General features: G+C 60.6%; 2 protein-coding genes across 2 annotated transcripts; both read left to right on the forward strand.

Moving 5' to 3' along the window:
- Positions 1 to 533: 533 nt before the first annotated feature.
- Positions 534 to 5,031, forward strand: LOC128978991 (lysosomal acid glucosylceramidase-like). The gene is made up of 9 exons (XM_054397054.1): positions 534 to 561; positions 788 to 979; positions 1,354 to 1,487; positions 1,826 to 1,998; positions 2,145 to 2,379; positions 3,318 to 3,539; positions 4,471 to 4,634; positions 4,714 to 4,839; positions 4,926 to 5,031. Exons 3-9 carry the CDS (start codon positions 1,383 to 1,385, stop codon positions 5,029 to 5,031), a joined length of 1,131 nt encoding a protein of 376 aa, XP_054253029.1. The 5' UTR covers positions 534 to 561; positions 788 to 979; positions 1,354 to 1,382.
- Positions 5,032 to 8,901: 3,870 nt separating this feature from the next.
- On the forward strand, positions 8,902 to 12,153 carry LOC128978892 (lysosomal acid glucosylceramidase-like). The gene is made up of 10 exons (XM_054396928.1): positions 8,902 to 8,968; positions 9,118 to 9,309; positions 9,390 to 9,536; positions 9,665 to 9,798; positions 10,676 to 10,848; positions 10,957 to 11,194; positions 11,275 to 11,499; positions 11,579 to 11,742; positions 11,841 to 11,966; positions 12,045 to 12,153. The coding sequence occupies exons 1-10, from the start codon at positions 8,902 to 8,904 to the stop codon at positions 12,151 to 12,153; spliced, it is 1,575 nt and encodes a 524-aa protein (XP_054252903.1).
- Positions 12,154 to 12,739: the final 586 nt, after the last annotated feature.

The following is a 12,739-nucleotide window of genomic DNA, read 5'->3' on the forward strand; positions in this document are numbered from 1 at the left end:
CTGTGATGTCCTTGTCTCTCCCTTCCGGGGGCTGATGCAGGACAGCAGAGGGTAAGGGGGAATTGGTGGTCCCTGGCTTTGGCCCTGGCATCAGGAGACAAACGGTGGTCCAGGTGCAACACCAGCAGTAGGCACGGGCTAGGAGGAAGGCAAGGAGGAGCTGTGGGGGTGGGGGAGAGGGTGTGCTGCGGAGGGAGGTCTCGAAGTGGCTCCCTGTAAAGGTGACGTGAGGAGACTGGAGACGACTGAGGAGGAGGAGGTCTGGGAGCAGCAGGGGCAGAGGAGGGTGGACTCACCTCACCTTCCTCCAAGGTGAGGGTCTTTGTAGGGAGGAAGGACGGAGAATGTGGCAGGAGCAACCTGGCAGGAGGAGGAGGAGCAGAGGCAGAGGAGACGCTGATCCAGCTGATCCTGCCCCTCCACCACCTCTCCTGTGCCCATCCTGACTGAGGGTGCCCCCACTCACAGGCTCTGCTTTCTGGGACCCACACAGAGGAGCCATGGGGGCTGTTGGTGTCCTGGGCTGGCTGCTGCTGCTGCAGGTGGTGTCCTGGGCCACAGGTGAGTGCAGGGACTCTGTGGGGGTGGCAATGGAGCTGCGTGGTTTGGGCACTGGCATGCCCTGGGACAGGGTCAGGAGCATGAGGGCAGTGCCAGAGCTGGGGTGCCAGGGGAGATGGCAGTGAAAAGTGTAGGGGCAGAGGCAGCAGCCTGGCGTGGGCAGGAGAAGGCTGGCAGCTGTGTCCCCAGGCTGGCAGCTGCCCCTAACTCTGCCCATCCCCACCAGGTGCCCGGCGCTGCAGCCCCAAGCACTTCGGCCATGATTCCATCGTGTGCGTCTGCAATGCCACCTACTGCGACACACTGGACCCCGTGGAGCTGCCAGCCCCGGGCGCCTACATCAAGTATGAGAGCAGCAAGGCTGGCAAGCGGCTGGAGCGCAGCGAAGGCAAATTCCAGAGCAGCCTGCACGCCCCAGGTACCTCCTGCAGTGGGTGGATGGGTGGTGGGTGCCGTTGCAGGACCCCTGGGCACCCGGGAGCTGAGCTGGGCTCTCCCTCCTCGCAGGGCTGCTGCTGACGCTCAATGTCTCTGCGCTGTACCAGCGCATGAAGGGCTTCGGTGGATCCCTCTCCGATTCTGCTGCACTGAACATTCTGGAGCTGTCGCAGCCAGCCCAGGACCAGCTGCTGCGCTCCTACTTCTCCCAGAACGGTGAGCAGTGAGGACATCGGCAGCGCAGGGCGGCTCTTGGGGGTCCCCCAGAGGTGGCTGTGCCCATGGCCGCTGCAAGGACGTCCCTCACCTGGGCACCTGCTCCGGCTCCGTTCGATGCCTTTCCCTCCTTCCCAGGGATTGAGTACAACCTCCTCCGGCTCCCCATGGCTTGCAGCGACTTTTCCACACGCCCCTACAGCTACGACGACGTCCCCCACGACTTTGAGCTGAAGCACTTCAGGCTGGCAGAAGAAGATTTGAAGATGAAGGTGGGAGGCTGAAGCCGCTGCCATCGGCACCTTGTCCCCTCTCCCACTGGAGCTCCTGCGTGTGCCGGGACCCCTGTGACCAGGTGCTGCTGAGCCCCACACACGGGTGCTGGCTACATGGGGACAGCCCGTGGGAGCTGGCACCTCCTTCAGGGCACGTCCTGGCACATCCTGGCTGGTGCTGGCAGGGTGCAGAGCCAGGGCACTGTGCCATGGGGTGGTGCTTGCAGGCTGACATTCCCCATGGAGGTCCCTTGAGTTCTCCCCCTTGTTCCTGTGCTGGGCTGTGTGGTTTGGGGGAGCTGCAGCTGAGCCAGGCCCTCTGCCCCCTCCTGCAGATCCCTCTCCTGCACCGAGCTTCGGCCATGAGCAGGAGGCCACTGTCACTGCTTGCCAGTCCCTGGACCGCCCCAGGCTGGATGAGGAGCAACGGCGATGTCCGTGGGAAGGGCGCCCTGAAGGGGCAGGCAGGGGACAAGTACCACAGGACCTGGGCCAACTACTTCATCAAGTATTATCCCTTGGGGCTGGGATGCTCGAGGACCACAGAGTGCAGAAGGGGTGCTGGGGAATATAGACAGGAGGTTGGCAGGGGGCTGGGGAGTGGGTTGGGGTGGGCAGAAGTAGCTGACGCTGCCCCCTGCTTCCCCGTGCCAGGTTCCTGGACGAATATGCCAAGCACAATGTGACCTTCTGGGCAGTGACTGCACAGAACGAGCCCCTGGCAGCGCTCCTCACGCCCCCCCAGTTCCCCACCATCGCCTTCACCGCCATGAGCCAGAGGGACTTCGTGGTCCACGACCTGGGCCCCGCGCTGGCACGCAGTGCCCACCGCACCCGGCTCATCATCATGGACGACCAACGCATCCACCTCCCACACTGGGCCAAAGTGGTGAAGAGCAAACCTCACTGCCCTGCCCTGCTCCTTCCTCTCCCCTCCCCCTCCCCCCGCTCCGTGTCCCACCCAAGGTTTGGGGTTTAGCTGAAAACGAAGCCAGCAGCTGCTGGCAGTCCCATGCAGAGCAGGAGGCGAACCAGAGCCGCCCTCTGCCTGCGCCTGGCTGGAGCAGGGACGGGAGGTGGCATCCGTGTCCTGGATTCCCCGCATGAGGCAGAGCCATTGCTGGCACTCCAGCGCCTTCCCCAGGCGGCGTTTAGGCTGCATTTGGTCTAATCCTTGGCAAAGCTGAGGAAGCATTTTTCTTTAAACTAAAAGGAAAGGAAATAAAACCTCCTCCTGCCCCTGCTCGGGGCAAGGGTGGGGCTGCAGGAGGGCACAGCACACCCCTCCCCCCCTCCCCCCCCCCACTTCCCCACCTCAGAATGGTACCACACAGGCACCAGGCAGGGCTGGGTCCTCCCCAGGGCACCCTGGGGAGGGGCTGCAGAAGAAGGACCAGGCAGCAGCAGCAGTCGCCAAGCCGGGGAGCAAGGTACTACACAGGGACCAGGCAGGGCTGGGTCCTCCCCAGGGCACCCTGGGGAAGGGCTGCAGAAGAAGGAACAGGCAGCAGCAGTGGCCAAGCTGAAGGGCAAGGAGCCCACCGATGGGCACATCTGTGAACTTGCCCACCCCCCCACCTACCCCCTCACTGCTCTGTGCCCAGAGGGGTGTTGGAGCCACATCAGAGTGCTGCTCATGGCTTGCTGCTTGGGGCACAGGGGCTGAAAGGAGGCAGTTTGGGGCACTGGAGCATGTGGTGCCCACAGGAAGGATCAAGAAGGGAAGCAGGTGACACTAGCAGACCCCACTACCACGTGGGGTCTGTGTGTCCCTCCCCACAGGGTGCTGGTGCCCCTTGTGTGAGGTCTTCTCCCTGCTGCCCCCAGGTCCTGGGCAATGCCACTGCTGCTCGCTACTCTGCTGGTGTGGGAATTCACTGGTACCTGGACAGCATTGTCCCTGCCAGCTGCCTGGATGCCACCCACAAGCTCTTCCCTGACCATTTTCTCCTCTACACGGAGGCCTGCAGTGGCTTCCTCACCTTCCGCTTCTCCGTGTCCCTGGGCTGCTGGGAGCGAGGGGTCCACTACAGCCACAGCATCCTGACGGTACAGCCCCCTCCCCAGCACAGCCCGCCCAGGGATGGGGCTCCAGTGTAACAGGAGCTGGTGTCGATCTGTTGGAGGGTAGGAGGGCCCTGCAGAGGGATCTTGCCAGGCTGGATGGGTGGGCAGAGGCCAATGGGATTGAGATTTAACAAGGCTAAGGGCAGGGTTCTACACTTCAGCCACAGTAACCCCAAGCAGCACTACAGGCTGGGGACAGAGTGGCTGGAGAGCAGCCAGATAGAAAGGGACCTGGGGGTGCTGGCTGGTAGTAGGCTGAACATGAGCCAGCAGTGTGCCCAGGTGGCCAGGAGAGGCATTCTGGCCTCTATCAGGAATAGGGTAGCCAGCAGGACAAGGGAGGTTATTCTTCCCCTGTACTCAGCACTGCTCAGGCCACACCTTGAGTCCTGTGTCCAGTCCTGGGCTGCTCAATTCAAGAGAGATGTTGAGGTACTGGAATGTGTCCAGAGGTGAGGGGTCCGGAACACAGCCCTCTGAGGAGAGGCTGAGGGAGCTGGGGGTGTTTAGCCTGGAGAAGAGGAGGCTCAGGGAAGACCTCATTGCTCTCTACAGCTACCTGAAGGGAGGTTGTAGCCAGGAAGGGGTTGGGCTCTTCTCCCAGGCAACTAGCACCAGAACGAGGGGACACAGTCTCAAGTTGTGCCAGGGGAGGTTTGAGCTGGATGTTAGGAGGAAGTTCTTCACAGAGAGTGTGATTGCCCATTGGAATGTGCTGCCCAGGGAGGTGGTGGAGTTGCTGTCCTTGGAGATGTTCAAGAAAAGCCTGGATGAGGCACTTAGTGCCATGGTCTGGTTGATTGGATCGGGCTGGGGGATAGGTTGGACTGGATGATCTTGGAGGTCTCTTCCAACCTGGTTGATTCTATGATTCTCCCACTCTGCTCCACTCAGCCCTTTCCCACCTACCCAGGTCCTGAACCACTTTGTGGCTGGCTGGATTGACTGGAACCTGGCCCTGGACCTCCAGGGGGGTCCCAACTGGGTCAAGAACTACGTGGACAGCCCTGTCATCGTGGACAGCAGCAAGGACGTCTTCTACAAGCAGCCCATGTTCTACCACCTGGGGCACTTCAGGTGGGTCAGGGGGCATCAGGTGGTGTTGCCAGCCCAAGATCAGGGACCTGAGGCCATGTCCTGCTTCTCTTCCCCACAGCAAGTTCATCCCAGAGGGCTCACAGCGTGTGGGGCTGCACAGCAGCCGCCGGTGCCTCACCTGCCAGCTGGAGCATGTGGCTGCCCTGCGCCCCGATGGGGCTCTTGTCCTGGTGGTCCTCAACAAGTCAGTGGGGGCAGCCCGGGCAAGGGGGTCGTGGTGGGGGAGGGCTCATCACTGGACCTGCTTGCTCAGTCCTTCTCCCTCCCCAGGTTTGGCTGGGATGTGCCATTCGGGATCCGGGACCCTGCCCTGGGTTTCATCGAGGCTGTGGCTCCAGCCAACTCCATCCAGACCTACCTGTGGCGTCAGCAGTGAGGGCAAGGGCAGTGCTGGGGCCAGCCTGGGGTGGCTGTGGAGGGCTCTGCATCTCTGACCTTTTTCCCCCTACCCTTTCCAGCAGCAACGGTGGCAGATAGTGGTGACCACTGCTGGGCGTGCAGGAGAACCCAGGGATCCTGCTGCTGAGGTCTCGCCAGGGCTGCTGCTGCTGCTGCTCGTGGCACTTGCCAACCTCCACCCTCCCTCCCCAGCACCTCCAGCCCCACGAAGCTGCTGTTGCTGTGCCGTCTCCCGGGCCCTGCATCCACACGTGGCTCTGCTGGAGCCTAGCTCTGTGTCTGGGGAGTGCCAAGTAAAGCCGTGACGTGCTCCGTCCGGTATGCGCCGTCCCTGTGTCAGTGTTTCCTCTGCGCGCTCGGAAATCGCTCGGTTCTCCTCGGCGCGGCGGTGGGAGGGCCAGGGGTGCCCCAGAGGGTTGCGGCCCCGCGGCCCCACGTGTGGCTGCCTTGTTTGTGGCCGCAGCTGGAGCCTCAGCTGCTCGCCAGCTCTTGATTCCTTGCAGATGTGCTGGTGGCTCCCCCCCAGCTCCCTGCTCCTTTTGCATCCCAAGGTCCTGCAGAGCCAGGGCAGATGCAAGGGGAAAGGCTCAGTGTTAACAGCAGGGTCCCAATCTAGCAAAGCTGCAGACAAATGAGGCTGATGCCACCTCACACTGCAGATCAATGAGACTGATGCCACCTCACACTGCAGACCAGTGAGGCTGATGCCACCTCACACTGCAGATCAGTGAAACTGATGCCACCCCACACTGCAGATCAATGAGGCTGATGCCACCTCACACTGCAGATCAGTGAGGCTGATGCCACCCCACACTGCAGATCAATGAGACTGATGCCACCTCACACTGCAGATCAATGAGACTGATGCCATCTCACACTGCAGATCAATGAGACTGATGCCACCTCACACTGCAGATCAGTGAGACTGATGCCACCCCACACTGCAGATCAATGAGGCTGATGCCACCTCACACTGCAGATCAGTGAGGCTGATGCCACCTCACACTGCAGATCAATGAGGCTGATGCCACCTCACACTGCAGATCAATGAGGCTGATGCCACCTCACACTGCAGATCAATGAGGCTGATGCCACCTCACACTGCAGATCAGTGAGGCTGATGCCACCTCACACTGCAGATGAATGAGGCTGATGATGCCACCTCATACTGAAGTTTAGTGAAGCTGATGCCACCCAACACTGCAAATCAGTGAGGCTGATGCCACCTCACACAGCCACCATCCACTGGTGTGGCCTCTAGACAGAGTCTTCTCTATTCTGGCTGTGGTGGCCAACATCAAGGTGACAGCCCACAATTACCTGGCCCTCCTCTTTGCTCTCTTTAAACCCCAGCCACACTATTTGCTTGCTCCAAACCCTTGGGAACGTTACCAGCAGCATCTTTGAAGCCCTGGAATGAGAAAGCTGCAGAGTTCCTTGGCACTCATCATAGAAGGGACCTTAAAGATCATCCAGTTCCAATCCCTCTGCCATGGGCAGGGACACCTCCCACTAGCCCAGGTTGCTCAAAGCCTCTTTCAGTCTGGCTTTGAACACTTCAAGGGGTAGAGCCTCCACAATTTCTCTGGGCAACCTGTTCCAGTGCCTCAGCAACCTCCTAATGAAGAGTTGCTTCCTAATGTCCAACCTGAATCAAGCTGCTGCAAGTCTGAAGGCATAGTTCCTCATCCTGTCACTCCAGGCCTTTGTCCAAAGTTCATCTCCAGCTCTCCTAGAGTCCCCTTCAAATCCTGGAAGGCTGCTCTAAGATCTCCCTGGAGCCTGCTCTTCTCCAGGCTGAACAGTCCCAACTCTCTCAGCCTGTCCTCAGGCTTTCAACCCTCCTCTCACTGCCGTGGCCTCCTCTGGCAGTGGGTGTGAGGGGCTGGGATGAGGCAGGAGGAATAACCCCCATGGTTCCCACCAGCTGCAGGTGGTACCAGGGGTTCCTTACTCTGGCTGCAGCAGAAGGAATGGTCCATGGGTGGGTGGCTGCCTGGCTGGCCACCTGCACCAGCAGCATCAGGGGGACACCAGGGACAGGCTGGACAGGTACTACTTCTCCCATGGTTCTGCCCCATTCCTCTTTCTCCCAGTGGGCAGCTGCAATTAGGAAGGATCCCAAATTAGAAGGTGTAGAGCCCAGACTTGTTTTGCAGATGATAAACTGCTGCAGCCTGCTCCACCCAGCCCAGCTGTGGGCGTGGGGCTCAGGCGTGGGGAGCACAGCCCCACCGCAGGGCAAGAAGTGGGACCCTGGCACCTACAGCCCCCCTAGTATGCCCACCAGTTCCTCAGCTGGGTGGTGAGTAGCAGGGTACAGCCATCCCTGCTGTGCCTGGCTGCTTGCAGGGTTGCCCAAGGCCAAGGCAGTGCCTCCACCCACACCAGGAAAGTTGCTGATGTGGCCACAAATGGGGCAGAGGCTGTGGTCATGGCACTGCCAGCACAGCTCTTGCCTACACTGGCTGCAAGGTCAAGCTGCTGCAGGGTGGCACTCGAGGCTGAGCAGCTGCATGACCCCAGCAGGGACCCCCAGGTGGGCACAGGATGCCCTACCCTTGCTGAGGGAGATGATGCCACTTCCATGAGGGGGGGGGCTTGGAAAGGGGAGCACTGTGCTGGGTGGAGAGGTCTGTCTGGGGTGATGGAGGCACCTTGGGCATCTCACACACACCCCCCACCCCGGGTCCCTCTGCACCACTGGCACAGGTTCCAGGAGACTTTTGCAAACGCTGCTGTGAGTGTTGAAAGCTCTCACTGGAGCAAGGTTGCAAAATTATCCCCGGGCTCCTCTTTATATGCAGAGTGTCCCAGGAGCTGTTTTCTCCTGGACTCACCTTTCCTGCTCCACCAGACGCTGCCACCTCCTACCAGGCACAGCCAGAAAGCAGCAGGTCCTGCTGCCCCACACCCAGCAGAGACACAGCAAGAGGCTTTTCAGGCAGCAGGTGAGTGCCTGGGTCTGGAGTGGCTTCGTCAGCTGGTGGGGACGGGGATGGGGATGGCCCTGGCGAGCAGCACCACACTGAAGCCATGCCTATGGTGCTGGGCATCAGTGCTGGGCAGGGAGAAGGAGGTGAAGTGTGCAGGATGACCTGCCTGGCCCTGTTCCCCATCCTGCACAGTCTCAAGGAGTAGCAATCTGGTGCCATCCTGTCCTCATCTTCCCCTGCTTGTGGGCAGCAGCCTGGCACCAGGGACTCAAGGCACAAAGATGGCTCCTGCCCTGCCCTTTCCAAGGAGCTCCTTGCCCAATGTCAAGGGAAGGAGAGGGCAGGGCAGGAGCAGCCACAGAGAGCAGGGAAATGTGGGACTCACTGTGCCAAGGGCTTGAGCCCCAAATCCCTCTGGCTGGGCAAGTCCTGGCTGTTGCACCAGTGGGGTTGGGAGTTCCCAGCCACAGCTCGGGAGGCACTGGGGATGCATGGAGTGCCATGGCATGGCATGACCATGATGAGCAAGGAGGGAGGAGTGGGAGGGAAGTGATGGGAGTGAACCAAGCTGCCAGTGCAGCCAGTGTGGGTGGCTGGGAACACCAGGCTGGTGGGCACGGGGAAGTAGCACATGCCCAGGGGGCTGCACCCTCACCTAGGATGCAGCCAGAGCTGCCTGGGCATTGGCAGGGCAGGAGGGAAGGTGAGTGCTGGGCTGGGGCTGTAGGGAGAGGATGGGGTGGTGGAGGATGAGTCCTGGAATCTGCTTCCAGAGCCTCTGGGTTGCTGGATCTGCCCTGTGTAGGGCTGGGACAGGGTGAGAGGAGATGGCTGCTGATGCCCTCTGCCCTGCTCCCAGCACTGCTCCTTGCCCTCAGCGTCCACCCGAGCCGTGCTGCAGAAGAAGTGCCATGGGGCCTGGGTGTGCTAGCGTCCTGGGCTGGCTCCTGCTCATGCAGGCAGCGCTGCAGGCAGCAGGTAAGTGCTGCTGGAACGTCCCCGAGCCGCGGAGCTCAGCGGCTTGGGGTAGCAAAGCCGCGGGCTCGGTGCTCATGCCGGGTGGAAGGGGTGAGCTGGGCTCCTGCCACAGCCCTCTGGTGCCTGCCCTCTCTCTCCTCCTCCTGCAGGTGGCCGACCCTGCGATGCCAAAGACTTCGGGCACGGCTCGCTGGTGTGTGTCTGCAGCGCCACTTACTGCGACACGCTGGACCCCGTGGTGCTGCCAGCCCCTGGCACCTACCTCAAGTACGAGAGCAGCAAGGCTGGCAAGCGGCTGGAGCGCAGCGAGGGAAGGTTCCAGCACAACGTCAAGACCTCAGGTACCACCATGGCCAGATGCTTACCTGGGAACTGGCACCAGGGTCTGTCCCCGATGTGCCAATGTTTGTGCCCTCCTCAGATTTCCATCTCACCCTGGACATGGCACAGAGGTACCAGAAGGTGAAGGGCTTTGGTGGCTCCGTCACAGACTCAGCTGCCATCAACATCCAGTCCCTGTCTGAGGGTGCCCAGAACCACCTGATCCGCTCCTACTTCTCCGAGGAAGGTGAGCCTGGGGCAGGATGGTGCCCTGCTGAGTGGCAATGCCAGTCTCCCCAGCCCTCTGCTGGGGGCTCTGCCTTGCCCCACGCTCATCCTGAAGGGAACCTCCTCCCCCTCCAAACCTGTGCCCAGGCATTGAGTACAACCTTGTGCGAGTCCCCATGGCCAGCACAGACTTCTCTGTTCGCCTCTACACCTACGCTGATGCTGAGGGAGACTTTGAGATGAAGCATTTCAACCTGACAGAGGAGGACACAAAGATGAAGGTGAGCCCTGCAGGGTGACCCTGAGGCACCAGGGTGGGATGGCATGAGATAGGGGCAGGGAGCTCTTTCCCATTGATGGGCAAGGGGATGCCTTGTCCTGCCACCCACCGATGAGGCTGGCACTGGGGTGGAGCAGGAGAGCTTTGCTGCCTCTGCTCTAGGTGATCCTACTCTGGCAGGGGGAGTGGACTGGATGACCTAACATCCAACCTGAATCTACCCATTTCTACTATGGAAAAAAACATAGAAATGGGTAGATTCGGGTTGGATGTTAGGAAGAAGTTTTTCACCATGAAGGTGGTGAGACACTGGCACAGGTTGCCCAGGGAGATGGTAGAAGCCCCATCCCTGGAGGTTTTTAAGGTCAGGTTGGATGTGGTTCTGGGCAACCTGATCTAGAGTGAGGTGTCCCTGCCCGTGGCAGGGGGTTTGGAACTGGCTGATCCCTGAGGTCCCTTCCAACCCTGACAATTCTATGATTCTATGATCTGGAGAAGAGGAGGCTGAGGGGAGACCTTATTTCTCTCTACAACTACCTGAAGGGAGGTTGTAGCCAGGTGAGGGTTGGTCTCTTCTCCTGGGCAACCAGCAACAGAACAAGAGGACACAGTCTCAAGCTGTGCAGGGGGAAGTTCAAGCTTGATCATAGAAAGAAGTTCTTCACAGACAGAGAGATTGCTCACTGGAGGCTGCCCAGGGAGGTGCTGGGGTCAGCGTCCCTGGAGACTGAATGAGGCACTTAGTGCCATGGTTTAGTTGATTAGATAGGGTTGGGTGATGATCTTGGAGGTCTCTTCCAACCTGGTTGATTCTGTGATCTCTCAAGGTCCCTTCCAGCCCCTAACATTCTGTGATTCTGTGATCCCTGTTTCCCCAGATCCCCATCCTCCAAGCAGCTCAGGCAGTGGCCAAGAGGCCTCTGTCACTGTATGCCAGCCCCTGGACTTCCCCAGTCTGGATGAAGACCAACGGTGCCATGACAGGGAGGGGGACTCTGAAGGGCAGCCCTGGGGACAAGTACCACCAGGCCTGGGCCAAGTACTTCATCCGGTGAGGAACTGTGGGAGCACAGTGGGCGCTGGGCTCACCGTGCCCGGGGCTGGGGATGGCACTGCCACGATGAGGCCATTCACCATCTGCCTCTGCCCTTGTGCCCAGGTTCCTGGATGAATATGCCAAGCACAACCTGACCTTCTGGGCTGTGACAGCAGGGAACGAGCCCACAGCTGGTGAGATTGTCTTCTACCCCTTCCAGTGCCTGGGCTTCTCCCCTGAGCACCAGAGGGACTTCATCGCGCGGGACCTGGGCCCCACGCTGGCCAACAGCTCCCACCCCCACGTCCAGCTCATCATCCTGGATGACCAGAGGGTGATGCTGCCCTACTGGGCCCAAGTGGTGAGTCCTCAGGGTGGCTTCTCCTAGCCTCACGGTGGCTATGCCAGCCTCGGGCACCGGTGACACCTTTCTCCTGGCAGGTTCTCAAAGACCCTGTGGCCGCCAGCTACATCAGTGGCATCGGCATCCACTGGTACCTGGACTTCCTGGCACCCATTGACCTCACACTCTCCATCACCCATCACCTCTTCCCAGACTATTTCCTCCTCTCCACGGAGGCCTCCACTGGGTCCTACTTCTGGGAGCCCAGAGTGGTGCTGGGCGGCTGGGACCGTGGGAGCAAGTACAGCCACAGCATCCTGACGGTAGGGCTCAGTGGGGGCCACTGCTGTGCCAGTCACCCCCTGTGCCCCCTCACAACTCACTGCTGTCACCTCCCTGCAGAACCTCAACAACTATGTGACTGGTTGGACTGACTGGAACCTGGCCCTGGACCTGGAGGGGGGCCCCAATTGGAGCAAGAACTACGTGGACAGCCCTGTCATTGTGGACAGCAGCAAGAACCTCTTCTACAAGCAGCCTATGTTCTACCACCTGGGGCACTTCAGGTGGGTTGGGGCTGGGGGTGGGGGTAGCTGGCAAGGGACTTGTCAGCTGCAGCTGTAAGCCTGGGCACCACGCTGAAGATTCTGCTTTGCCCTGGCAGCAAGTTCATCCCTGAGGGCTCGCAGCGTGTGGGGCTGGCTGTGTCCAAGAGGTGCCACCGGTGTGACCTGGAGCACTCAGCCTTCCTGCGCCCTGACGGTGCCATCGTCCTGGTGGTGCTGAACCGGTGAGTGGCTCAGCACTGTGCCCCAGCGCGAAGTCTGGCTTCCCCCTCTGACTTGCATCCTCTCTCACACCCTCACAGCTCCCCTGTGGATGTGTCCTTCGGGATCTCTGACCCACGAGTCGGCTTCATTGAGGCCACAGCTCCCAGCGACTCCATCCAGACATTCCTGTGGAGGCAGCCAGCCTAGTGGGGCCAAGGCTGGCAGAGGACACAGGTGCTGGCATCATCAGCCTGGTGCTGGTGCAGGGCTTGGGGATGGGTCCTCGTACAGGGCTGGGGCTGCAGCAGAGCCCCTGCAGCCCTGCAATGCCCCAGGGGACCTGTTTGAACCGAGGGCTGCAACTCCTGCTCTTTTCTAGATGTTTTCATACAATAAAGAGGTTTTCTACAACCTTGCCTGTGCTTCCCCTGCGCTCCCTCGCTGGGACTGGGCTGGGAGACAGAGGAGGAGGAAGGTTTGGTAGCTACTAAGCACCATGCAGTCCTACCCTGCCTCTGCTCCAGTTCCTCGGGGCACCCCTACTGGGCACCGGGTCTGTGCTGCAAGGAGGCTGTCACCACAAAGAGTGGCATCCCCCTCCCCTCTGCCCAGCGCAGCATCCCCTGGGCGGATCCCTCAGCGGCCAGAAGCTGGCAGGGACCTGGGGCTGGTGGCAGCCAGGCCCTGCAGCCAGGATTTAGCGCAGGGCCCCGACGTCAGCAGTCCCAGCTTCTGCTCTCGGCCGGAGCAGGCGGTGGTGGTTTCCCCTGCCATCAGCCCCCCCAGCTAAGGG

Source organism: Indicator indicator, chromosome 40 (genome assembly GCF_027791375.1).
Source record: "Indicator indicator isolate 239-I01 chromosome 40, UM_Iind_1.1, whole genome shotgun sequence".
In the NCBI taxonomy this organism is placed as follows: Eukaryota; Metazoa; Chordata; class Aves; order Piciformes; family Indicatoridae; genus Indicator; species Indicator indicator.

Coding starts and splice junctions, on each gene's coding strand:
- LOC128978892 (XM_054396928.1), top strand. CDS start 8,902: ATGGGGCCTGGGTGTGCTAGCGTCCTGGGCTGGCTCCTGCTCATGCAG. Junction 11,500..11,578: donor ACAGCCACAGCATCCTGACG/GTAGGGCTCAGT, acceptor ACCTCCCTGCAG/AACCTCAACAACTATGTGAC. Junction 11,967..12,044: donor GTCCTGGTGGTGCTGAACCG/GTGAGTGGCTCA, acceptor ACACCCTCACAG/CTCCCCTGTGGATGTGTCCT.
- LOC128978991 (XM_054397054.1), top strand. CDS start 1,383: ATGGCTTGCAGCGACTTTTCCACACGCCCCTACAGCTACGACGACGTC. Junction 1,488..1,825: donor AAGAAGATTTGAAGATGAAG/GTGGGAGGCTGA, acceptor CCCCTCCTGCAG/ATCCCTCTCCTGCACCGAGC. Junction 4,840..4,925: donor GTCCTGGTGGTCCTCAACAA/GTCAGTGGGGGC, acceptor CTCCCTCCCCAG/GTTTGGCTGGGATGTGCCAT.